The sequence below is a fragment of the Scomber scombrus genome, chromosome 13, assembly GCF_963691925.1.
Source record: "Scomber scombrus chromosome 13, fScoSco1.1, whole genome shotgun sequence".
Lineage (NCBI taxonomy): Eukaryota > Metazoa > Chordata > Actinopteri > Scombriformes > Scombridae > Scomber > Scomber scombrus.
In genome coordinates, this window is record NC_084982.1 from 30873302 (window position 1) to 30900010 (window position 26709).

At 47.5% G+C, this 26709-nt stretch overlaps 2 protein-coding genes across 2 annotated transcripts in view; both read left to right on the forward strand.

Annotated features, from left to right (window-relative positions):
* Nucleotides 1-19458, forward strand: part of si:dkey-230p4.1 (trichohyalin) — a 36117-nt gene extending 16659 nt beyond the window's left edge. Inside the window, exons 12-28 of the mRNA XM_062431365.1 lie at nt 3395-3470; nt 3597-3790; nt 3859-3937; nt 4012-4089; nt 6492-6638; nt 7074-7183; nt 8647-8788; nt 9011-9204; nt 9308-9435; nt 11198-13863; nt 13964-14074; nt 14146-14697; nt 14826-14966; nt 15110-15238; nt 15412-15468; nt 18940-19002; nt 19101-19458. Of these exons, the coding sequence (XP_062287349.1) occupies nt 3395-3470; nt 3597-3790; nt 3859-3937; nt 4012-4089; nt 6492-6638; nt 7074-7183; nt 8647-8788; nt 9011-9204; nt 9308-9435; nt 11198-13863; nt 13964-14074; nt 14146-14697; nt 14826-14966; nt 15110-15238; nt 15412-15468; nt 18940-19002; nt 19101-19328 (5095 nt within the window). The 3' untranslated portion in view covers nt 19329-19458. The remainder of the gene's footprint in view (nt 1-3394; nt 3471-3596; nt 3791-3858; nt 3938-4011; nt 4090-6491; nt 6639-7073; nt 7184-8646; nt 8789-9010; nt 9205-9307; nt 9436-11197; nt 13864-13963; nt 14075-14145; nt 14698-14825; nt 14967-15109; nt 15239-15411; nt 15469-18939; nt 19003-19100) is intronic.
* A 716-nt stretch (nt 19459-20174) lies between these two features.
* The window catches only part of LOC133992680 (trichohyalin-like), a 30779-nt gene continuing 24244 nt past the window's right edge, over nt 20175-26709 (forward strand). Inside the window, exons 1-2 of the mRNA XM_062431366.1 lie at nt 20175-20188; nt 21843-22092. Coding sequence (XP_062287350.1) covers nt 20175-20188; nt 21843-22092 — 264 coding nt within the window. The remainder of the gene's footprint in view (nt 20189-21842; nt 22093-26709) is intronic.

A 26709-nucleotide genomic window follows, 5' to 3' on the forward strand; every position in this document is an offset into this window, starting at 1 on the left:
GCCCCCTGCACCTGTCCGCGTCATCCTGGGAGGTGATGTCTACGACCTGGAGCCGTCTCGGTGTGGCCGCAGGTGTCGGAGCTCCGTCGATTCGTGGACATGGCCTACGCCGAGCCCGGGAAACTGAAGGCGCCGGTGAGTCGTAAAGAACCCTTCACCAGAGTCCAGGGGGAAACCGAGGGCGGCTTCCCCTCCGTCCCGCCGCTTGAGGAGAGTCTGGCTACCATCCTGCTGCCAAAGGCTACCTTCTTCGGCAGACGGAAGCCTACACCGCCATCCCCTCGGGACCGGGTGACCGCTCACTTCACCGACCTGGCCCACCAGTGCGCCGCCCAGACCACAGCCGCGGCTAACAATATCACCCTCCTTTTCTTCTCCTGTGTCCACCTTGGCCACGCAGCCTGGCACTCTCCCCCCGGATGTGCCGTCTGACATCGGCAAGGCGATGGCGACTATCTTGGCCCTGTCTACAGCTACTACGGTAGCTCAGGCCCGGATAATGGCGTGGCAGACGATGCTGCAGCAGAACATGTGGCTTCACATGTCTGAGCTGCCCGTGCAGATCACACGTGAGCTGCTGGATGGTCCCATCAGCTCCGGCAGAGCGCCACCACTCACCTCCAGACCACCTGCGAAGAGGCCGACAGGGTGAGGAGACACACGTCCTGGAGCCGGGCTACGCCACGTCCCCAGCGTCCACCCCATGTCTCCTGGCCTGACCGGTAGGATGCTCCTCGGCCCACTCAGCCTTCACCTCCTCCGCCGCCGCATCGAGGGTATCGCCGCCCTCCAGCCAGGGGCCGACGCCCTGCCTGCAGCTGGTCCAATCCTCCACCCGAACCGCTCCGCAAACAGCCGCGGTTCTGACGTGTTGCGGGGGAAATGTGTTTCTCTCCGGGATCTGCCGGACACAACGACCCTTTTCAGAGCCACTCACCTGTCATTAAAGAGCAGTTTCCTACCAAACAGCTGGCCCTTGTCCCCGCTGGGCATTCGCCACTGTTCCACCCTCAAGTTGCCTCAGCAATGCACGGCGCATCCTTTGCTGAGGCTGTTAGATCACTCTCATATGTTTTTAACAGTAAGAGAAAAAAAGCACATGTTGATAATGATGATGATGATGATGATGTTGTTTCCTTCACACAGTCCCCGCCTCTTTGCGGCCTCCATACTTCCCACCTATCGGTGCGAGTTAGCGGAGGTTTTTCGCCTTGGCGTGATTCAGACATAGAGCATGAGCAGCTGGATGGACAGACTGATCACGCGGGGCTACACTCAAACAGAGATAGCTGCTCTGACCACAGAGTTGGCAGAGCTCATGAAAAAGGGGGCAATCTCTCCAGTTACCCCCGGCGAGGAGAGCAATGGTTTTTACTCTCGCTACTTCCTTGTTCCCAAGAAAACGGGAGGAATGAGACCGATACTCGACCTATCCGTTTTCAACAAATGCGTCATGAAAAGACCCTTTCACATGCTAACGATAAAACGTGTTGGAGTGTGTGCGTCCCAGCGATTGGTTCACATCCATCGACCTGAAAGACGCTTATTTTCATGTGCCCATCATCCAGAGACTTTCAGATGGGTTCAGTATCAATACAACCGTTTACCCTTCGGTTATTCTCTGGCTCCGCGCACCTTCTCCCAATGTGTGGAGACAGTCTTAGACCCATTACGCAGGAGAAGCATCAGAGTCCTCTTTTACTTAGACGATCTGATGGTGATAGCAGCCTCCAAACTGAGCGCAGCGCTTCACACAGCAGAGCTCGTCAAACACCTGCTCAGTCTGGGAAAAGCTCCCCCCTCCCCTCCCAGTCCATACTTTACCTGAGAGTGCATCTGGACTCCTCAACAATGAGAGCACAGCTGTCCCCAGCCAGGCTGGAAGCACTCAGCTCTCTCCTCGCGCGGATCACGCCTCTCAAAGTGGTAGCCGCTCAGTCAGTGATGCGTCTGCTGGGCATGATGTCAGCCAGTCACGTGGTGGTCCCTCTGGGTCTTCTCCACATGAGAAAACTCCAGAGGTGGTTCGGCCGTCTCCGCCTCGACCCGTTACGTCACAAGAGACGCATGATAACGGCCCCTCCTTCAGTAGAGTCAGACCTGAAGTACTGGAAAACCCCTGGTGTCCTGTGGATGGGGGTTCCCCTAGGGAGAGCCACGTCACACATTTCGGTGTTCACAGACGCCTCGCTCATCGGATGGGGGGGAGCGTGTCAGTCTCACGTGGAAGGAGGAAAGTGGCCTGGAACTGGCCACGGGGCTGAAGTTAAAACACTTCGCACCCCGGTTGAAAAACAAACATGTTGTGGTGAGAACAGACAACATGACGCCAGGGCGGTGTTCGCTCAGCTCGGCTGCTGAAGATAGCCAGGATGTCACGCGGGGGTCCCTCCCAGAACGAGTGGAGATTGAATCCCACACTCGTTCAGTCGCCGTGGACGCGTTCTCTCACCGACCGTGGCCCAAAGCTCTCCTGTACGCGTTTCCCCCGGTCGCTCTGATTCCCGCCTCCTGGCACGCATCCAGGAGGAGAATCTGACCGTTAGTTTAGTGGCTCCAGAGCGCACAGGCGCATCTGGGTTTCCGCTCATGATACAGCTGCTGGCCAGGAAACCATGGCAACTTCCGTGGTGCAGGGACGCGCTCTCACAGCTGAGCGGCGCGATCCTTCACTTCCCAGTGATAGGCCAACGATTGTGGGCTTTGCCTCTGAGAGGGAGCGAGTAGAGAGGTTGGGCTTGGAGTCAGGTTGGGACCTGAAGTGATCCGTTCCCTTCCAAGGGGCGAGAGCTCCTTCCACTACGGCCTGTTACGCTTTCCAGCGCTGGTGTGTGGAGAGAAACATCGATCCTACCTCGTGTGCTCTGCCTCAGGTACTGACTTTTCTCCAATTGTTAGTAGACAGAAATTTGGCTCTGTCTACAGTCAAGACATATGCTGCGGCTATCTCTTCCTGCCATGAGGGTTTTGGAGAGAGGTCGGTGCGTCAGAGACCTGTCGGGATCAGAGACCTGTCGGGATCAGAGACCTGTCGGGATCTACCCCTGGTGTTACGCGCTCTAGGAAAACCTCCCTACGAGCCCCTTCACCATATTTCTCTTTATTTCTCATATTTATTCTTTATCTTTGCACTAAATGTTACCTGATTTATATTGTTTGATGTTGTTGTGTTTTATGAGTCTTGTAAGTTTAAATAAAATGCATTATTATTATTATGCCTGACTCTCTGCACCCGCTAATCACTCCACCGGGACTTAGTGAGCTTATTGATCGTTGGTACGTCAGTTAAGATTTTACACTTCAGTCATTCATCAACATCTGGTTTAAAGGTTATTATTATTTAATGTTCAGATCATTCAAATGTTTATATAATCATCTGTAATGTGTTTATCAGTGAGCGCGAGGAGGCGTCTTTTCTGCGTCCGCAAGTGGAGGAGGTGCAGAGGGAGCGAGACCGGCAGGAGGAGGAGGTGAAGAAGAGGGAGGAGGAGGTGAAGAAGAGGGAGGAGGAGGTGCAGAGGGAGCGAGACCGGCAGGAGGAGGAGGTGAAGAAGAGGGAGGAGGAGGTGAAGAAGAGGGAGGAGGAGGTGAAGAGGAGTGAGGAGGAGGTGCAGAGGGAGCGAGACCGACAGGAGGAGGAGGTGAAAAGGAGGGAGGAGGAGGTGCAGAGGAGAGAGGAGGAGGTGCAGAGGAGGAAGGAGGAGGTGAAGAGGAGTGAGGAGGAGGTGCAGAGGGAGCGAGACCGACAGGAGGAGAGGAACAAACAGCTGCAGACGGAGACACACAGACGGTACTTTAATTAAATTAACGGCGTAAAGAAGCTGAAACAGGAAGTTAATATTTTTATTGTGGTTTCAGAGTCGAGACGAAGCTGCTGGAGAACGAGCAGCTGACAGAGAGAGAAACCGTCCACCTGCAGGAGCTCCACAGTCTGAAGGTAATAAACTGCTTTATTCAATGTTCTGCTTTATTCTCTGTCTCAAACACCGTCTGTTCCTCTGTGGCCTGCAGGGGGCGCTGGAGAGAGAGCAGCTGGACAGACAGAGAGCAGAAGAAGAAGCTGCTGACGCCAGAGACGCCCTGCAGAAGGTTTGAATCCTGAGTACCTCAAACTGTACTACAGTAAAGTACTAGTACCTCTAACTGTACTACAGTAAAGTACAAGTACCTCAAACTGTACTACAGTAAAGTACTAGTACCTCAAACTGTACTACAGTAAAGTACAAGTACCTCTAACTGTACTGCAGTAAAGTACTAGTACCTCTAACTGTACTACAGTAAAGTACAAGTACCTCAAACTGTACTGCAGTAAAGTACTAGTACCTCAAACTGTACTACAGTAAAGTACAAGTACCTCTAACTGTACTACAGTAGAGTACTAGTACCTCTAACTGTACTACAGTAGAGTACTAGTACCTCTAACTGTACTACAGTAAAGTACTAGTACCTCTAACTGTACTACAGTAAAGTACTAGTACCTCAAACTGTACTGCAGTAAAGTACTAGTACCTCTAACTATACTACAGTAAAGTACTAGTACCTCTAACTGTACTACAGTAGAGTACTAGTACCTCTAACTGTACTACAGTAAAGTACTAGTACCTCTAACTGTACTACAGTAAAGTACTAGTACCTCAAACTGTACTGCAGTAAAGTACTAGTACCTCTAACTATACTACAGTAAAGTACTAGTACCTCTAACTGTACTACAGTAAAGTACTAGTACCTCAAACTGTACTACAGTAAAGTACAAGTACCTCTAACTGTACTGCAGTAAAGTACAAGTACCTCTAACTGTACTGCAGTAAAGTACTAGTACCTCTAACTGTACTACAGTAAAGTACTAGTACCTCTAACTGTACTACAGTAAAGTACTAGTACCTCTAACTGTACTACAGTATAGTACTAGTACCTCTAACTGTACTACAGTAAAGTACTAGTACCTCTAACTGTACTACAGTAAAGTACTAGTACCTCTAACTGTACTACAGTATAGTACTAGTACCTCTAACTGTACTACAGTAAAGTACTAGTACCTCTAACTGTACTACAGTATAGTACTAGTACCTCTAACTGTACTACAGTAAAGTACTAGTACCTCTAACTTAAGGTGACCAGATTTCTGAAATGAAAATCGGGGACATTTTCAATGCTGCCGTGAAAAATCATTAAATATTATCATCATGAAATAAAAAATGGGGAAAAGTACTTTTTCACACAAAAGGACCTGGTTAATAAATCAATGGTTAATAAATCTAAATATCAGCACCCACAAATATCATGTATCAGTAGCGCGCAGCAGTGTCAAAAACATAAATGTAGAATACTTTAGAAAAAACATCTCTCTTCCAAAGTTAAGTGTCATGTGCAAAGACAGCTGCCAGACCAGTAGCTAGTAAATATCATCAAGATGTCATTAATAATAATTACCAAGTCAAAACATATGAGTATATTAATATTATACATGACTCAGGGCATCAGCTAATCAGATGGTCTGTATTTATAACTACTACAGTCATTCGTTACCCACACAGCCCGACACAAAATACAGAAGTTAGCCTAACACACACAACTATCAACCAATGATTTATTATTAATTCATTTATTATTTTTAACAGAGTCTCATGTTCCTATGCCTACAGGAAAATCATATGTTACCAAAGCAGTCTTCCACCTCCCCCTCTTCCAAAACAGGGCCACATACAATGTCATCACCTGGTAATCTCATGCTAACGTTAACGTTACAGCGTCACTAATGACAGATATGAAAACATTGTCATAATGTTAACGTCCACTGACTTTTATAAAGTTACGTTAGGTCTTCAGTTCAGATAAACAACTTACTTTAACGTTACATCACTTCTCTCTCACTCTCACTCACACACACACACACACACACACACACACACACACACACACACACACACACACAGCCAAGTCTACTGCCCATTCACACAAAATAAATAAGTTCATACACAACATACCATTAATGACCGCTGGTCTTCTTTTCTTTCCTTTTTGCCGCCTCTAGATTGTTGTTGTTGACGCTGCTGCGTCTGGTCGTACGTCCTGATCACGTCTGTACGTAATACGACGTCTTCTCTGGCGATGCGTTAAATGGATACCGTAATAACTGGTGTTTGAGTCTGCGCGCATTTTTCAGCCATTCAGTGTCAAAATCGGGGACAGCTTTGAACGGGGACAGGTCACCCAAAACGGGGACTGTCCCCGGAAATCGGGGACGTCTGGTCACCCTACTCTAACTGTACTACAGTAAAGTACTAGTACCTCTAACTGTACTACAGTAGAGTACTAGTACCTCTAACTGTACTACAGTAAAGTACTAGTACCTCTAACTGTACTACAGTAGAGTACTAGTACCTCTAACTGTACTACAGTAAAGTACTAGTACCTCTAACTGTACTACAGTAGAGTACTAGTACCTCTAACTGTACTACAGTAAAGTACTAGTACCTCTAACTGTACTACAGGTCAGGGAGGCGGAGCTGCGTCTCTCGGCTTCGGAGCGTCTGCTGCAGCGCGACGTTGACGAAGGACGAGACGCTCTGGACAGAATGGCCGCGTTGAGCTCGGCTCTGGCGTCAGAGAAAAGAGAACTGAACAAGAAGCTGCTGCAGGTATGACTGCTCCTCCTCTGCACAATGCTCCTCCTCTACACAATGCTCCTCCTCTACACAATGCTCCTCCTCTGCACAATGCTCCTCCTCTACACAATGCTCCTCCTCTACACAATGCTCCTCCTCTACACAATGCTCCTCCTCTACACAATGCTCCTCCTCTACACAATGCTCCTCCTCTGCACAATGCTCCTCCTCTACACAATGCTCCTCCTCTACACAATGCTCCTCCTCTGCACAATGCTCCTCCTCTACACAATGCTCCTCCTCTACACAATGCTCCTCCTCTACACAATGCTCCTCCTCTACACAATGCTCCTCCTCTGCACAATGCTCCTCCTCTACACAATGCTCCACAACTGACTGTGTGTGTGTGTGTGTGTGTGTGTGTGTGTGTGTGCGCGTGTGTGTGTGTGTGTGTGTGTGTGCTTTCAGGTGGAGTGTGAGCTGGCAGACAGCCAATCACAGCTACAGGCTCTGAGGTCAGAGGTCAGCTCTCTGCAAAGAGAAATCCAAACCTTCACCATGGACTGCAGTCTGCTCAGGTGATCAACATTTAATCCTGAATATAACCCTTTAATCCTGAATATAAACCTTTAATCCCGAATATAACCCTTTAATCCTGAATATAAACCTTTAATCCTGAATATAAACCTTTAATCCTGAATATAAACCTTTAATCTTGAATATAACCATTTAATCCTGAATATAACCATTTAATCCCGAATATAAACCTTTAATCCTGAATATAAACCTTTAATCCTGAATATAACCCTCTAATCCTGAATATAACCATTTAATCCTGAATATAACCATTTAATCCTGAATATAACCCTCTAATCCTGAATATAACCCTTTAATCCTGAATATAAACCTTTAATCCTGAATATAAACCTTTAATCCTGAATATAACCATTTAATCCTGAATATAACCATTTAATCCCGAATATAAACCTTTAATCCTGAATATAACCCTTTAATCCTGAATATAAACCTTTAATCCTGAATATAAACCTTTAATCCTGAATATAACCCTCTAATCCTGAATATAACCCTTTAATCCTGAATATAAACCTTTAATCCTGAATATAACCATTTAATCCTGAATATAACCATTTAATCCCGAATATAAACCTTTAATCCTGAATATAAACCTTTAATCCTGAATATAACCATTTAATCCCGAATATAAACCTTTAATCCTGAATATAAACCTTTAATCCTGAATATAACCATTTAATCCCGAATATAAACCTTTAATCCTGAATATAACCCTTTAATCCTGAATATAAACCTTTAATCCCGAATATAACCCTTTAATCCTGAATATAAACCTTTAATCCCGAATATAACCATTTAATCCTGAATATAAACCTTTAATCCCGAATATAACCCTTTAATCCTGAATATAACCCTTTAATCCCGAATATAACCATTTAATCCCGAATATAAACCTTTAATCCTGAATATAAACCTTTAATCCTGAATATAACCATTTAATCCCGAATATAAACCTTTAATCCTGAATATAAACCTTTAATCCTGAATATAAACCTTTAATCCTGAATATAACCCTTTAATCCCGAATATAACCATTTAATCCCGAATATAAACCTTTAATCCCGAATATAACCCTTTAATCCTGAATATAAACCTTTAATCCCGAATATAAACCTTTAATCCTGAATATAAACCTTTAATCCCGAATATAAACCTTTAATCCGAATATAAACCTTTAATCCCGAATATAACCATTTAATCCTGAATATAACCATTTAATCCTGAATATAACCCTTTAATCCCGAATATAAACCTTTAATCCGAATATAAACCTTTAATCCTGAATATAACCCTTTAATCCTGAATATAACCATTTAATCCTGAATATAACCCTTTAATCCTGAATATAACCCTTTAATCCCGAATATAACCCTTTAATCCTGAATATAAACCTTTAATCCTGAATATAACCCTTTAATCCTGAATATAAACCTTTAATCCCGAACAGGACGCAGAGAGAGGCGGATGCTGGCGTCGTCCATCAGCTGAGAGAAGGAGAGCGAGAGATGGAGAGAATAATGGAGGAGAAGGAGAGGAAGTTGGTTTCCCTGACGGCGAAGAGAGAGAAAGACGGCCAACAGCTGGAGGAGGTAACCTGCAGTCATGTGACTCATGAACACACCTGTATGATGTCACCTGCAGTCATGTGACTCATGAACACACCTGTATGATGTCACCTGCAGTCATGTGACTCATGAACACACCTGTATGAGGTCACCTGCAGTCATGTGACTCATGAACACACCTGTATGATGTCACCTGCAGTCATGTGACTCATGAACACTCCTGTATGATGTGTCTGTGCTCCCCAGCTGTCCTCCCAGCATGCGTCGGTATGCAAGGAGCTCGGGGAGCTGCAGGAGCAGCTGCAGCAGGCCCAGAAGGAAGCGAGGAGGAGGCAGCGACAGCAGGAGGAGGCGCAGAGAGAGAGCAGGAGGCTGCAGGAGGAGCAGGAAAGTGTGCAGAGACACAGGGAGCAGCTGGAGGAGGAGCTGCAGGAGCTCAGGTAATAAAAATCATCTCAAAACATTATCAATCATTCTATTGATCACTTAAAATTAAGTATGAGCAGTTAGGGTCACACTGGTCACACTGGTCTGTGTTCGCAGGTCTCTGTCAGTGAGCCTCCAGCAGCAGCTCAGCCAGCAGCAGCGGAAGCTTTCACAGTCGGAGGTCGACCGAAGTCAACTGAGCGTCCACATTCAGACTCTGCAGCAGGTCAAAGACACACTGCACGGTGAGGAGAACCCCTTACCCTCTGTACTGTTCTCAGAGGAGAACCCCTTACCCTCTGTACTGTTCTCAGAGGAGAACCCCTTACCCTCTGTACTGTTCTCAGAGGAGAACCCCTAACCCTCTGTACTGTTCTCAGAGGAGAACCCCTAACCCTCTGTACTGTTCTCAGAGGAGAACCCCTTACCCTCTGTACTGTTTTCAGAGGAGAACCCCTAACCCTCTGTACTGTTCTCAGAGGAGAACCCCTAACCCTCTGTACTGTTCTCAGAGCAGAAGCCCTTACCCTCTGTACTGTTCTCAGAGGAGAACCCCTAACCCTCTTTACTGTTCTCAAAGGAGAACCCCTTACCCTCTGTACTGTTCTCATAGGAGAACCCCTTACCCTCTGTACTGTTCTCAGAGGAGAACCCCTCACCCTCTTTACTGTTCTCAGAGGAGAACCCCTAACCCTCTTTACTGTTCTCAGAGGAGAACCCCTCACCCTCTTTACTGTTCTCAGAGGAGAACCCCTCACCCTCTTTACTGTTACTGTTCTCAGAGGAGAACCCCTAACCCTCTTTACTGTTACTGTTCTCAGAGGAGAACCCCTAACCCTCTTTACTGTTCTCAGAGGAGAACCCCTCACCCTCTGTACTGTTACTGTTCTCAGAGGAGAACCCCTAACCCTCTTTACTGTTCTCAGAGGAGAACCCCTCACCCTCTGTACTGTTACTGTTCTCAGAGGAGAAACCCTAACCCTCTTTACTGTTACTGTTCTCAGAGGAGAACCCCTAACCCTCTGTACTGTTACTGTTCTCAGAGGAGAACCCCTAACCCTCTTTACTGTTCTCAGAGGAGAACCCCTCACCCTCTGTACTGTTACTGTTCTCAGAGGAGAACACCTAACCCTCTGTACTGTTACTGTTCTCAGAGGAGAACCCCTAACCCTCTGTACTGTTCTCAGAGGAAACCCCTAACCCTCTGTACTGTTACTGTTCTCAGAGGAGAACCCCTAACCCTCTTTACTGTTCTCAGAGGAGAACCCCTCACCCTCTGTACTGTTACTGTTCTCAGAGGAGAAACCCTAACCCTCTTTACTGTTCTCAGAGGAGAACCCCTAACCCTCTGTACTGTTCTCAGAGGAAACCCCTAACCCTCTGTACTGTTACTGTTCTCAGAGGAGAACCCCTAACCCTCTTTACTGTTCTCAGAGGAGAACCCCTCACCCTCTTTACCGTTCTCAGAGGAGAACCCCTAACCCTCTGTACTGTTCTCAGAGGAAACCCCTAACCCTCTGTACTGTTACTGTTCTCAGAGGAGAACCCCTAACCCTCTTTACTGTTCTCAGAGGAGAACCCCTCACCCTCTGTACTGTTACTGTTCTCAGAGGAGAACCCCTAACCCTCTTTACTGTTCTCAGAGGAGAACCCCTAACCCTCTGTACTGTTCTCAGAGGAAACCCCTAACCCTCTGTACTGTTACTGTTCTCAGAGGAGAACCCCTAACCCTCTTTACTGTTCTCAGAGGAGAACCCCTAACCCTCTGTACTGTTACTGTTCTCAGAGGAGAACCCCTTACCCTCTGTACTGTTACTGTTCTCAGAGGAGAACCCCTAACCCTCTGTACTGTTCTCAGAGGAGAACCCCTAACCCTCTGTACTGTTACTGTTCTCAGAGGAGAACCCCTAACCCTCTTTACTGTTACTGTTCTCAGAGGAGAACCACTAACCCTCTTTACTGTTCTCAGTATTTCTGGAAGCACTCATCGTAGTATTCTTTCCTCAGGAGAGATCGAGTGTCTCAGAGGAGAACTGGAGCAAGTGACGGCTCGAAGACAAGATAAGTGTGAGAGGAGCGACGAGGAGAAGGAGGCGCTGAGGGAGGAGATGGAGAGGCTGAACGAGGAGGCGGAGAAGCTGAGGAAGACCAGGAGGAAGGAGGAAGAAGAGAGGAGGGAGGAGAGGGAGGCCTGGCAGAGAGAGAGGGAGTCACTGAGTGAGGAGCTGGGGATGAGGGATGGAGAGGTGGAGGTGCTGAGGAGGCGAACAGAGGGACTGACGGAGGAGAAGGAGGAGAGACAGATAGAGGTGGAGAAACTGAGGGAGGAGGTGACGGACAGAGAAACACGAATCAGCTGCATGATGGACAGAATTCATCACGTTGAGGTGGAGAAGGAGGAGAGGAGGAGGGAAGAGGAGCTGCAGAGGGAGCAGAAGAGGAGGGAGGAGGAGCTGCAGAGGGAGCAGGAGCTGCAGATGAGGAGGGAGGAGGAGCTGCAGAGGGAGCAGGAGCTGCAGAGGAAGAGGGAGGAGGAGCTGCAGAGGGAGCAGAGGAGGAGGGAGGAGGAGCTGCAGAGGGACAGAGAGACTGAGGCGCTGTGCGATCGGATGGAGAGACTGGAGAGGGAGAAGGAGGAGAGGGAGGAGGAAATGGAGCGCCTTAGAAGTGAAGCAGATGAGAATGTGGAGAGATGGAGGAGGAGGGTGGAGGAGCTGGAGGGGAGAGAGAAGGAGAGACTGCAAGATGGAGAAGGGGAGAGAAGGAGGCGAGAGGAGAAGCTGAGGGAGAAGCTGGAGGAGAAAGAGGGGGAGGTGATGGTGCTGTCGGTGAAGCTGAGCGTGGCTAAGGAGGAGCTGGAGGAGAAGAAGGAGGAGGTGGAGCGGAGGGAGCGCAACCTGGAGAAGCAGATAAGTGCTGTGAGGGAGCGCGAGGAGGAAGTGGAGGTGCTGAAGGAGCGCTTGAGGCTTGTGGAGGACCAGGAGGAGGTGAAAGTGAGGGAGTGTCAAGAGGCAAATCACAAACTGAAAGAGAAGGAGGTGAGAGAGGAGCAGCTGGAGGCGCTGTTGAGAGAAACCCGGACACTCCTGGAGAAACAGAGGAGGCAAGGAGAAGAAAAGGACGACAGAATCTCCTCCCAGGCCAGGGAGCTGCAGGAGGCGCAGGCAAAGAGGGAGGGGGCACAGAGGGCTGCCAGGGAGAGGGAGGAGCTCCACCACAGGCTGGAGGAAGAGGTGAAAGAAGGGAGAGCGAAGGTAGAGCGGAGCGGGAAGGAGGCAGCTCAGATCTCTCGTATGTTGAAGGAGCGAGAGGAGGAGGTGCAACAACTGAGAGCCACACTGGAGGAGAGGGAGGAGGAATGCAGAGAGAAGGAGGCCCTGTGGAGGATGGAGGAGGAGAGGAGAAAGAGGCAGGACAACAAGCTGAAGGAGGTGGAGGAAGAGATGAGGACACAGGAGGAGAAAGTGAGAGAGGTGGAGGAGGAGCTGGAGGAGGAGAGGGAGGTGCTTAGAAGAGCCAGGGAGGAGAGGAGGAGACTGGAAGATAGATGGAAAGACATAGAGAAGGAGGTGAAGAAGCTAAGAGAGGAACTGAGGATGGCAGAGGAGGAGAAGAGGAGGCTAGAAAACAAACTAAAGGAGACTGAGGAGGAGGTGCTGAGGAAGGTCAGGGAAGAGAAGAGGAGGCTGGAGGATGAGCTGAAGATGAAGGAGAACGAATTGCATGAACAAATGGAGGTGCTGAGGAAGGCAGAGGAGGAGAGGAGGAGGTTGAAGGATGAACTGAGGGAGGTGAAAGAGGAGGGAGGAAGACTGGTGGAGAACAAGAGGAGTCAGCACCTCCTGGTGGAGGAGAGGGTGAGATCCAGAGTGAGAGAGTTGGAAGAGGAGAAGGCAGGACTGTCAATGGAGCTGAGGAGGAGGGAGAGGGAGGTGATAGCTCTCAGAGAGGAGGTGCAGAGAGAGAGGGATGAGGCACAGGAAGAGATCATGAGGAGAAAACAGGAGGTGTCTCTCCTGAGAGAAGAAGTGCAGAAGGAGCAGAGAGATAGGGAGGAGGTACAGGAGGAGCTGAGGAGCAAAGGGAAGGAGGTGACAGCTCTGAAAGAGGAGGTGCAGAAGGAGCGAAAGGAAAAGGAGGTTGTACAGGTGGAGGTGACAGCTCTGAGAGAGGAGATGCAGAGGGAGCAGAGGAGGAGTGAGAGGGATGTGTTTGTACTTAAAGAGGAGGTGCAGAGGGAACAAAAGGAGAAGATGGAAGCCCAGGAGGACCTGAAGAGTAAAAGGAAGGAGGTGTCATCTCTCAGAGAGGAGGTGCAGATTGGGCGGAGGAGAATGGCAGAGGAGTCGATACTGAGAGAGGAGGTGCAGAACGAGCGGAGGAGAATGGCAGAGGAGGAGTCGATACTGAGAGAGGAGGTGCAGAACGAGCGGAGGAGAATGGCAGAGCAGGAGTCGATACTGAGAGAGGAGGTGCAGAACGAGCGGAGGAGAATGGCAGAGGAGGAGTCGATACTGAGAGAGGAGGTGCAGAGGAAACAAAGGGAACGAGAGGAAATAGAAAAGAAGTTTAAGAGGAGCGAGAAGGAGGCAAAGTCTTTTAAAGAGGAGTTGCAGAAGGAGCAGAGGAAGAGGGAGGAGGCTCAGGAGGAGCTGAGAGGAGTTCAGGTTCAGGTAAAGTCAGGTTTATATTTACGTTAATCAAACACTTATATTCTGAGGTTCGTCCTCAGGGTGGCGCTGCTCTCTGAGATCTGTGGCTGTCTGTGTTCAGGTGTCTGAGCTGAGTCGGAGGCAGGAGGTGAAGGAGGAGGAGACGCAGCAGATGAAGGAGGGCCTGAGAGCTGCTGTGGAGGAGATGAGCACCCTGAAGCTCCTCCTGCAGGTACCCAACCCAAACCCAGTATGAAGAAAGACCTCCTTACTGTGTAGCTCTGACATCTGTTCATCTTTTAGGACAGTCACAGCGAGGGGGAGCGTCTGAGGAGCGCTCTGAAGGACAGGATCAGGGAGGAGAACCTGAACTCTGCTAGGGAGGAGGTGGAGAAGGAGAGAGGAGAGGTGGAGGAACTGAGAGCCAGAGCCAAGGCCCTGGAGAGGAGGAGGAGGGAGCTGATGGATGAGCTGCAGGAGAGTCGACGACAGAAGGAGACGGCAGAGGAGGAGAGGAGGGAGGCCGAGGTGCGATGGAGTAGCCGAGTGGTAGAGATGGAGGAGGAGCAGGAGGTGAAACTGAACACTTTGGCAAGAGAAATCCAAACACTAAAGGAGAAGGAGAAAGAGATGCAGAGAAAGTGGAGGTCCAGGATGGAGGAGCAGAAAGCAGAGAGGAGGAGCAGAGAGGAGGAACAGAAATCAGAGAGGAGGAGCAGAGAGAAAGGTGAGGAGATGATGGACGGACAGGAGAAGCAGCAGGAGGAGCAGCAGGAGGAGGAGCAGCAGCAGACCTCCTCTCTACTGCAAGAGAACGAGGAGATGTTGAAGCTGCTGAAGCAGAAAGAAGCCGAGGTAAAAAAAACAGTTTCTGCATTAAAATCCCTGAAACTCAGCTGATATATATTAATCCATACTATAGTTTATATATAAATATATATAAATATATAAATATGAATAAATATATATATTTCTATCCTCAGGTGTACGCTATGACTCAAAGGACGGAGGAGCTGGAGAAGGACAGGGATCGCGTCCGATTGGCTCTGGAGAGAACAGAGGCGGCTATGATTGGCTACAGGGACAGAGCCCACCAACAGGAGGGGGGGGCGGGACCAGGAGAGGTCAGTGAGTCTCTGATTGGCTGCTTCCACATGATGGAGGCGGAGCTAATACTGAAATAAATTGTGTGTGTTTGTGTGTGTCTCTGTGTGTGTCTCTGTGTGTGTGTGGTGTGCGTGTGTGCGTGTGTGTGTGTGTGTCTCAGGGACTGGAGGACAGGTTGCAGGTTTTACGGACTCTTGTCGCTGAACTCGAGCTGGAACAGAAACGACTGAACAAGAAAAACTCCCACCTGAAGAGAGACAGAAACACACTGAGAGACACACTAAGACAGGTACACACACACACACAGAAACACACACACACACACACACACAGAAACACACTGAGAGACACACTAAGACAGGTACACACACACACACAGAAACACACACACACACACACGCACACACAGAAACACACACACACACACACACACAGTCAGGTGTTAATGTGTGTGTGTTTCAGGTGGAGGAGGAGCGGACGAGGCTCCGACAGCAGATGAATGACAGCAGCAGATCTCAGGTCAGACACACAAACACACACACACACAAACACACACAAACACACACAAACACACACACGCACAGAGACACACACACACACACGCACACACGCACACCACACACACACAGAGACACACACAGAGACACACACACACAAACACACACAAACACACACACACAAACACACATGGAGAAGGAGCATTACCCCCATGGAGGAGGAGCATTACCCCCCATGGAGAGGGGCATTACCCCCCATGGAGGAGGAGCATTACCCCCATGGAGAAGGAGCATTACCCCCCATGGAGGAGGAGCATTACCCCCCATGGAGAAGGAGCATTACCCCCCATGGAGAGGGGCATTACCCCCATGGAGAAGGAGCATTACCCCCATGGAGAAGGAGCATTACCCCCATGGAGAAGGAGCATTACCCCCATGGAGAAGGAGCATTACCCCCATGGAGGAGGAGCATTACCCCCCATGGAGAAGGAGCATTACCCCCCATGGAGAGGGGCATTACCCCCATGGAGAGGGGCATTACCCCCCATGGAGAAGGAGCATTACCCCCCATGGAGAAGGAGCATTACCCCCCATGGAGAAGGAGCATTACCCCCATGGAGAGGAGCATTACCCCCCATGGAGAAGGAGCATTACCCCCCATGGAGAAGGAGCATTACCCCCCATGGAGAAGGAGCATTACCCCCATGGAGAAGGAGCATTACCCCCATGGAGAGGAGCATTACCCCCCATGGAGAAGGAGCATTACCCCCCATGGAGAAGGAGCATTACCCCCATGGAGAAGGAGCATTACCCCCCATGGAGAAGGAGCATTACCCCCATGGAGAAGGAGCATTACCCCCATGGAGAGGAGCATTACCCCCCATGGAGAAGGAGCATTACCCCCATGGAGAAGGAGCATTACCCCCATGGAGAAGGAGCATTACCCCCCATGGAGAGGGGCATTACCCCCCATGGAGAAGGAGCATTACCCCCATGGAGAAGGAGCATTACCCCCATGGAGAGGGGCATTACCCCCCATGGAGAAGGACACTGATGATGACCGCCAGAGGCACTGAATGTCTCCATCTCGCGCAGGTCGAGTGTTTATACCAACAAAGTCACCTGTGACCCCCTGATGACCCCCTGATGACCCCCTGATGACCCCCTGATGACCCCCTGATGACCCCGGCTAACCTAAATCTTCCGGTGACATCAGAGGATCTGTTCTTGCAGGATTCTGAGTGACAGAACGCTCTGGCGGTCATCCAGGATTCATAGAACCGTAGTTATATACGTAACCTTCGTTCTATTTCATCCCTACTGACCGCCAGAGGCGGTGCTTCAGCACTGGATGACCCATGACAACAAAGTCACGAGGAATACCAATACATACCTCATTGAGTAGAAGCAGTGGAGGTGGGCAACAGGGCCACACCCAGTGGATGGGGATTGGCCACATTCACCCAATAGAATCTGGAGAAGGTACTCGGTGATGCCCACGATGCCGCATCACAGATGTCCACCGGGGGCACGCCACGCAGAGCCGCCCATGATGTAGAGACAGCCCTAGTAGAGTGGCACCTCACCCCAGATGGCAGGGGGTGACCACTGTGTTCATATGACATCCACAATCCAATGTGACAGTCGCTGTTTGGAGAGAGTGCAGCCTTTCTTAGGACCACCATAGCAGAGGAACAGCTCAGTCTCATGCTTGCAGTCCTATAGACCCTTAAAGCCCGAACAGGGCACAGCAGTCCTAACCTTTCCTCCCCTGCAGGGGGAGTAAACTGTGCTAGGTGGATAGGTCGGTTAAGGTTCGATGATGACAGAACCTTAGGGAGAAAAGCCGTATTCGGCCACAGAGTGACCCCTGAGCCATCTGAGTTCCATCTCAGGCATGAGTCACTCACAGAAAGAGCATGCAGCTCCCCAACACGCTTCACAGAAGTGATGGCGAGGAGAAAAGCAGTCTTAGCAGACACCCACTTCAACTCTGCCTGTGCCAGGGGCTCAAAGGGAGGCAGACACAAAGCATCCAGCACCAGGGGCAGATCCCATGCTGGAATTCTCAGTGCCTGTGGGGGTCGTAACATCAAGGCTCCCTTCAGAAAAAGGGACACAAGTCTGTGGCAACACCCACCGTGTTGTTATCAACTCAAGCATGTCGAGAGGAAATGGCCGCCACGTATACCCTCAGAGTAGCAGGGGCCCGTCCGCCATTCAAGAGTGACTGTAAGAACTCCAGAATTGTTGGAACCGTGCAGTGCACGGGGTCTTGTCTGAAATTGTCTGTGGTGTGGTGCTATGGGGACATGAAAGTATGCATCCTTCAGGTCTATTGAAGTGAACCACTCCCCTCTGGCAACAGTACGCAGAACCTCTGCAGTGCTGAGCATGTGGAACCTCAAGACCTTGAGGAACCCGTTGAGTCCCCTAGAGTCGAGGATAGGGCGGAGTCCGCCGTCTTTCTTGTCAACAAGAAAGTAAGTCGAATAGAACCCCCCGGGTAGTGACAGGGGGTGTACTGGCTCGATGGCTCCCTTGTCCAGGAGGACGGACAACTCCTGGTTGAGGGCATGGGCTTTCGTCGGGTCGCGGATGATGGTCATCTTGACCCGGCCGAAGGCTGGGGGCCGGCGTCGGAACTGAAGTTTGTACCCTTGGGTTAAGGTGGAAATCACCCAAGGGTCCGTGGTGGAAGCAGCCCAGTAGCTGAGCTGCTGCTGGGTAAAACAGCCGACGAACGGCCCCCAGATCTCAGCGCCTGGTCCCCCGGCCTCTAGAGGCCCTGGGGGGACGCTGGGAGGAGGCATACTCCTGTGAAGCCCAGAGAGCTGCTGTCGAGTCTGTCTGGCCTGGACTGTGCGCTCAAGCGCCTCCAGAGCAGCCGACCCAAACATCTCCCCGGGTTCCACTGGGACACTGCGGAGTGTTCTCCGGCACATCTCAGTGAGAGGCGACCGTGCCAGCCACACCTGGCGGCGAGCTTGGACAATAGTGGACATCAATCGCCACAGTTCTCTGGACATTAAAGCAAACGCTTGCAGAGACGCGTCACCAAAACTGTGGATGGAAGCGTCCAGCGTAGTCTCCTGCAGGGATGCCGAAAGAGCAAGCGTCAGGTGTGACAGAGAATTGCCAATGCGTCCCATGCGTGCTGCTGCGTCGTAGGCCTTAGAGAGCAGATCATCTGTAACACGACACTGGGGGCGAGGACACCTGGCGTCCGGCCTCAGGGCCTCATCAGGCGAAACAGTGAGAGCCGCTATAGTCGGCTCGACCGCCGGCATGTGGGCCAAACCAAACTTGGCTGCATCCTGCATGGCTGCCAGGGTCCAGCCATCAGATGTTGCATAATCTGTAATCTTGTTTACATTTACTATATATTTGATTTGATGAGGAAAAATGTTCCAATATACACACAGTGTGTATAAAGCTGCTCTGTGTGTGTGTGTGTGTGTGTGTGTGTGTGTGTGTGTGTGTGTGTGTTCAGGTCTCTGCAGACACCACAGAAGAAGAGCAGCTGAGGAGCAGAGTGATGGAGCTGGAGGACCAGGTGAGAACACCATAGAAGAAGAATGTTGGCTGTGTTGATGATGTCATGTGGTGATGTCATGTGATGATGTCATGTGATGATATCATATCTCTCCTCAGCTGACTCAGCTCCGTCTCTCATTGGCTGAGGACCAGCAGCAGAGGGAGGAGTTTATCCAGCAGTCCTCCAGAAACAGCCAATGGCTGCTCTCGCTGAGACACGACCTCACTGATTCGCTGGCTGCCGTCACACGCCGTCCAATCCCGTCGGTCCTGGAGTCTGAGACGCAGCGATTGGACCGTAGCTTGAGGGAGGAGGAGCTTAGGATGTCCCTCAGCCAATCGTAGCACTGCTCACCAAACCTGGGCCCTGTTGCCATGGAAACCACTTCCTTGTTTTAAAGGTTACTGTAGATCAGCTGAGGGTCAAAGGTCAGCTGTATTTGTGTTATAATAAAGTTCCTTTTTTAAAAATCTACTTTTGTCATTTTTCTGAAGTAAAAAATACATAAAATAACTAATTTAATGATAATTATAATATAATAAGTTATTTTGTGTTGTCACACATTAAGTCACTGTGTGTGTGTGTGTGTGTGTGTGTGTGTGTGTGTGTGTGTGTGTGTGTGTGTGTGTGTGTGTGTGTGTGTGTGTGTGTGTGTGAAAAAAATTCAGTCTGACTACATTTCCCATCATGCTTCATTCCTCTCTGGTTTTGACCGGTTTAGCAGACGGGAGGAAGTGCAGCGCACTCACCTTCAAAATAAGAACAATCCCTTAAATTGACCCCTTCATTCATCTTTAATTAATTACAAATTTAAATGACTGATGAATGTTTTTATTTTATTGATTTATTAATTATTATTTATCTTCAGTTTTATATCCACGTAAAAAATATAAAAGTCATTAAACTCGTATAAATAAATTTATGTTAAAGTTAAAAAAGGAAATTATCAGAATAAATCAAACCTGTTTTATATATTTAATATTTATATCTTCATCTGTCATTTATTTCTTTGTTTAATATATATAATATTATATATAATCTATAATCATCTTCAGCAGCAGCTGCATTGATTATCTGAAGCTGATCAATTTAATCAATAAGTTTAACCGATAAATATGTTGATTTAAAATCATTTTATTCTGAAAGACACTTTGATAATAACAATTCATACTTTTATTAAATGTGTCGACATGTTTCTGCTCAGGTCACTGTTGTTGTAATTTAGTGGTTTATCAATAAAGTTTGATTGATGTTTCAGACGCTTGTTCATTATTAATGTGGCTCCATTTAAAAGGGAAATAAACATTTATTACCAAGAAGCTTTGTTACAACTAAGAAATACTCTACAAACACAAAGTGCCTTACTTTTTGTGCTATGATTATACACATATATATATATATATATATATATATATATATATATATATATATATATATATATATATACATATGTATGTATAAATATGTACATATACATATATATATATATATATATATATATATATGTATATGTACATATTTATACATACATATGTATATATATATATATATATATATATATATATATATATATATATATATATATATATATATATATATATATACATATGTATGTATAAATATGTACATATACATATATATATATATATATATATATATATATACATATGTATGTATAAATATGTACATATACATATATATATATATATATATTTATATATGTATATGTACATATATACACATATATATATATATATATATGTATATGTACATATTTATACATACATATGTATATATATATATATATATATATATATATATATATATATATATATATATATATATATATATATATATATATATATATATATATATATACATATGTATGTATAAATATGTACATATACATATATATATATATATATATATATATATATGTATATGTACATATTTATACATACATATGTATATATATATATATATATATACATATGTATGTATAAATATACACAGTACTGTGCAAAAGTCTTAGGCCACCATCATACAAACAGAAATGTTTAATAATAGTAATATATATAATACAATAATAATATATATAATACAATAATAATATATATAATACAATAATAATATATATATAATATAACTAATAAAGATTACTTCTTTTTCTCGACGTATTATTATTATTCTTGTTTTTATTCCTGCTGGAGACGCACGAGCTTTTATTCTGATAGTCCCGGCGGAAGCAGTGAGCAGCAGTGGTTTCTGGGAGTTGTAGTTAATCAGAGACGCATCTTCATCACTGCTGAAACCTGCAGCTGGATCCTGACCGATCCGGATCAGGAGAGTCCGGATCGAGCCGAGCAGAGACCAGACCGGCCCGGACCAGCACACACACGCGCACAGGTATGAGGCGTTAGAATGCGCGCACACACGCGCACACGCACCGGCGCCACTCCCTGCCGGCCTCAGCTGCGATGGTCCTGTTAAATCAGGTGTGTGAGTGTGCGTGTGTGTGTGTGTGTGTATGTGTGTGTGTGCGTGTGTGTGCATGTGCGTGTGTGTGTGTGTGTGTGATGAAGGTCACAGGCTGTGTGTTATATTCTAATATAATAAATATTAGTCATAACGTCACTGACTGCATTTCTATTATAGAATATAATACAGATTATTTACAGCATCCAATAATAATAATAATAATAATTATTATTATTATAATAATAATAATAATAATTATAATAATAATAATTATAATAATAATAATTATAATAATAATAATAATGATAATAATTATAATTATAATAATAATAATAATGATCTGTGAAATCATTAAAAACAATAAACCACCTTGGTTCTAGATGTGAGCAGGTTAGCAGACTAAGTGGACCCAGTGAACTGGATCAGGCACCATGTGGTCCAGGACTCGCAGACTTTGATGCTAGCAATGCAGACTGGGACTCTGTGGCCGAGGTTAATCCTAGCCGCCTTCCTTACCGGTCTGGAGGTCTGAGGGTCTATGAAGCGGTTAGACCAGCACAGACCAGCAGGAGTGCTGGTTTTAAAGTGGACCGCTTGGACCTTCGCCTGGTTGGTCTTCCAGAGCAGGAAGTGTGCCTTGACCGATCGTTACCATGGTGACTGAGGGAATTAAGGGACCGTTTAAACGTGCAGAATAATTATAATATATAATAGATGCTTCATGTGCGACTCTGTTAGGGTTGTGGATCAGTTCTGCTCCACAGTTGGCTGTTATTTGTGAACTGGGGGGGGGGGGGGGGGGGGGGGGGTTCACTCAGTTATGTTCACAGTGTTTCAAGGCTCATATTTTTTTCTCCTTATTATGTTTGTTTGTGGTTATCGGTCTACAGTTAGTTTCATGTCATCTGAACTTCACCTACTGGGTTCAGACAAAGACCGGACCTCCCTGACTCCTGAAGATGCACTCAGAGTGATGGGGGGGGGGGGGGGGGTCATCAGTGAGCATCGGTTAACTCGCTATCTAACTGCTTTGATAGCTGGAGAAGCAGGGTTAGTATAATCCGAACTATAATCTCACTAAACCAGTTTTATGCTTCAATCTTTGAATTACTCCCCAAGACGTCTTCTGTCAGTTCGGCTCAGGACCCAGAGTTTAAAGAGTTTATTGGAGCACAAATTAATTATTATTTGGAAAATAACACAAATCAGACGTCAGCTGCTATATAATGAGAAGCTTTTAAAGTCCTCCCGAGAGACCAGATGATACTTTAAACACAAAGTCTGTAGATTGGATCAACTGGAAACAAGAACAAGCCCGAGTCTGAGGAAGTGTCTGAGACTAAAGATAAACATCTGGTCCAGGATCCCCACTGAAATATATAAAACCTTTCAGACTAAACTAATACCACCTCTACTTGAGATGTATTGAGTCTTTAGATGCAGGAAAAATTGATTTCACTTCTTAATAATGATCTCAAACTTCTTGGTAAAGTATCGGACCAGGACGGCTTTGTGGCTTTCACAACATCTGAAGAGTATTTAATGTAGTTTCTGATATGGAGCCGGCTATGATGTCATTGGATGCTGAGAAGGAGGAGTGGTAATATTTATCTGATGTTTGGTAAAAGTAGCGATTACCTTCACTCTATCCACAACCCTATCCCCATCTAACCCCATCTAACCCCATCTATCCCCATCTAACCCCATCTATCCCCAACTATCCCCATCTATCCCCATCTAACCCCATCTATCCCCATCTAACCCCATCTAACCCCATCTATCCCCATCTAACCCCATCTATCCCCATCTAACAGCATCTATCCCCATCTATCCCCATCTAACCCCATCTATCCCCATCTAACCCCATCTATCCCCATCTAACCCCATCTAACCCCATCTATCCCCATCTAACCCCATCTATCCCCAACTATCCCCATCTATCCCCATCTAACCCCATCTATCCCCATCTATCCCCATCTATCCCCATCTAACCCCATCTATCCCCATCTATCCCCATCTAACCCCATCTATCCCCAACTATCCCCATCTATCCCCATCTAACCCCATCTAACCCCATCTATCCCCATCTAACCCCATCTATCCCCATCTATCCCCATCTATCCCCATCTAACCCCATCTATCCCCATCTAACCCCATCTATCCCCAACTATCCCCATCTATCCCCATCTATCCCATCTATCCCCATCTATCCCCATCTATCCCCATCTAACCCCATCTAACCCCATCTAACCCCATCTATCCCCATCTATCCCCATCTATCCCCATCTATCCCCATCTATCCCCATCTAACCCCATCTAACCCCATCTATCCCCATCTATCCCATCTATCCCCATCTATCCCCATCTATCCCCATCTATCCCCATCTATCCCCATCTAACCCCATCTATCCCCAACTATCCCCATCTAACCCCATCTAACCCCATCTATCCCCATCTATCCCCATCTATCCCCATCTAACCCCATCTATCCCATCTAACCCCATCTAACCCCATCTATCCCCATCTAACCCCATCTATCCCCATCTAACCCCATCTATCCCCAACTATCCCCATCTATCCCCATCTATCCCCAACTATCCCCATCTAACCCCATCTATCCCCATCTATCCCCATCTAACCCCATCTAACCTCTAACCCCATCTAACCCCATCTATCCCCATCTATCCCCAACTAACCCCATCTATCCCCATCTAACCCCATCTATCCCCATCTAACCCCATCTAACCCCATCTATCCCATCTATCCCCATCTAACCCCATCTATCCCCATCTATCCCCATCTAACCCCATCTAACCCCATCTATCCCCATCTAACCCCATCTAACCCCATCTATCCCCATCTATCCCCATCTAACCCCATCTAACCCCATCTATCCCCATCTATCCCCATCTAACCCCATCTATCCCATCTAACAGCATCTATCCCCATCTATCCCCATCTAACCCCATCTATCCCCATCTAACCCCATCTATCCCCATCTAACCCCATCTAACCCCATCTAACCCCATCTATCCCCATCTATCCCCATCTAACCCCATCTATCCCCATCTAACCCCATCTATCCCCATCTAACCCCATCTATCCCCATCTAACCCCATCTATCCCCATCTAACCCCATCTAACCCCATCTATCCCCATCTATCCCCATCTAACCCCAAACCCATCAACCCCATCTATCCCCATCTATCCCCATCTATCCCCATCTATCCCCATCTAACCCCATCTAACCCCATCTAACCCCATCTATCCCCATCTACCCCACTAACCCCATCAAACCCCATCTAACCCCATCTAACCCATCCCCATCTAACCCCATCTATCCCCATCTAACCCCATCTATCCCCAACTAACCCCATCTAACCCCATCTAACCCCATCTATCCCCATCTATCCCACTACCCATCTACCCCTACCCCATCTATCCCATCTAACCCCATCTAACCCCATCTAACCCCATCTATCCCCATCTATCCCAACCCCATCTAACCCCATCTATCCCCATCTACCCCACTACCCATCTATCCCCATCTAACCCCATCTAACCCCACAACCCCATCTAACCCCATCTAACCCCATCTAACCCCATCTAACCCCATCTATCCCCATCTAACCCCATCTATCCCCATCTATCCCCATCTATCCCCATCTAACCCCATCTATCCCCATCTAACCCCATCTAACCCCATCTATCCCATCTAACCCCATCTATCCCCATCTATCCCCATCTATCCCCAACTATCCCCATCTAACCCCATCTAACCCAACTATCCCCATCTAACCCCATCTAACCCCATCTATCCCCATCTACCCCATCTAACCCCATCTACCCCATCTAACCCCATCTAACCCCATCTAACCCATCAACCCATAACCCCATCTATCCCCATCTAACCCCATCTAACCACCCCATCTATCCCCATCTAACCCCATCTAACCCCATCTATCCCCACATCCCCATCTAACCCATCTATCCCCATCTCCCCATCTAACCCAACTAACCCCATCTACCCCATCTAACCCCATCTATCCCCATCTATCCCCATCTAACCCCATCTAACCCCATCTATCCCCATCTAACCCCATCTAACCCCATCTATCCCCATCTAACAGCATCTATCCCCATCTATCCCCATCTAACCCCATCTATCCCCATCTAACCCCATCTATCCCCATCTATCCCCATCTAACCCCATCTATCCCATCTAACCCCATCTAACCCCATCTATCCCCATCTAACCCCATCTAACCCCAACTATCCCCATCTATCCCCATCTAACCCCATCTATCCCCATCTATCCCCATCTAACCCCATCTATCCCCATCTAACCCCATCTAACCCCATCTATCCCCATCTATCCCCATCTATCCCCATCTAACCCCATCTAACCCCATCTAACCCATCTATCCCCATCTAACCCCATCTAACCCCATCTAACCCATCTAACCCCATCTATCCCCATCTAACCCCATCTATCCCCATCTAACCCCATCTAACCCCATCTATCCCCATCTAACCCCATCTAACCCCATCTATCCCCATCTAACCCCATCTATCCCCATCTAACCCCATCTAACCCCATCTATCCCCATCTATCCCCATCTATCCCCATCTATCCCATCTAACCCCATCTATCCCCATCTAACCCCATCTAACCCCATCTATCCCCATCTATCCCCATCTAACCCCATCTAACCCCATCTAACCCCATCTAACCCCATCTATCCCCATCTATCCCCATCTAACCCCATCTATCCCCATCTATCCCCATCTAACCCCATCTAACCCCATCTATCCCCATCTAACCCCATCTAACCCCATCTATCCCCATCTAACCCCATCTAACCCCATCTAACCCCATCTAACCCCATCTATCCCCATCTATCCCATCTAACCCCATCTATCCCCATCTATCCCCATCTAACCCCATCTATCCCCATCTATCCCCATCTAACCCCATCTATCCCCATCTAACCCCATCTATCCCCATCTAACCCCATCTAACCCCATCTAACCCATCTATCCCATCTAACCCCATCTAACCCCATCTAACCCCATCTAACCCATCTATCCCCATCTATCCCCATCTATCCCCATCTAACCCCATATAACCCCATCTATCCCCATCTATCCCCATCTATCCCCATCTATCCCCATCTAACCCCATCTATCCCCATCTAACCCCATCTATCCCCATCTATCCCCATCTATCCCCATCTATCCCCATCT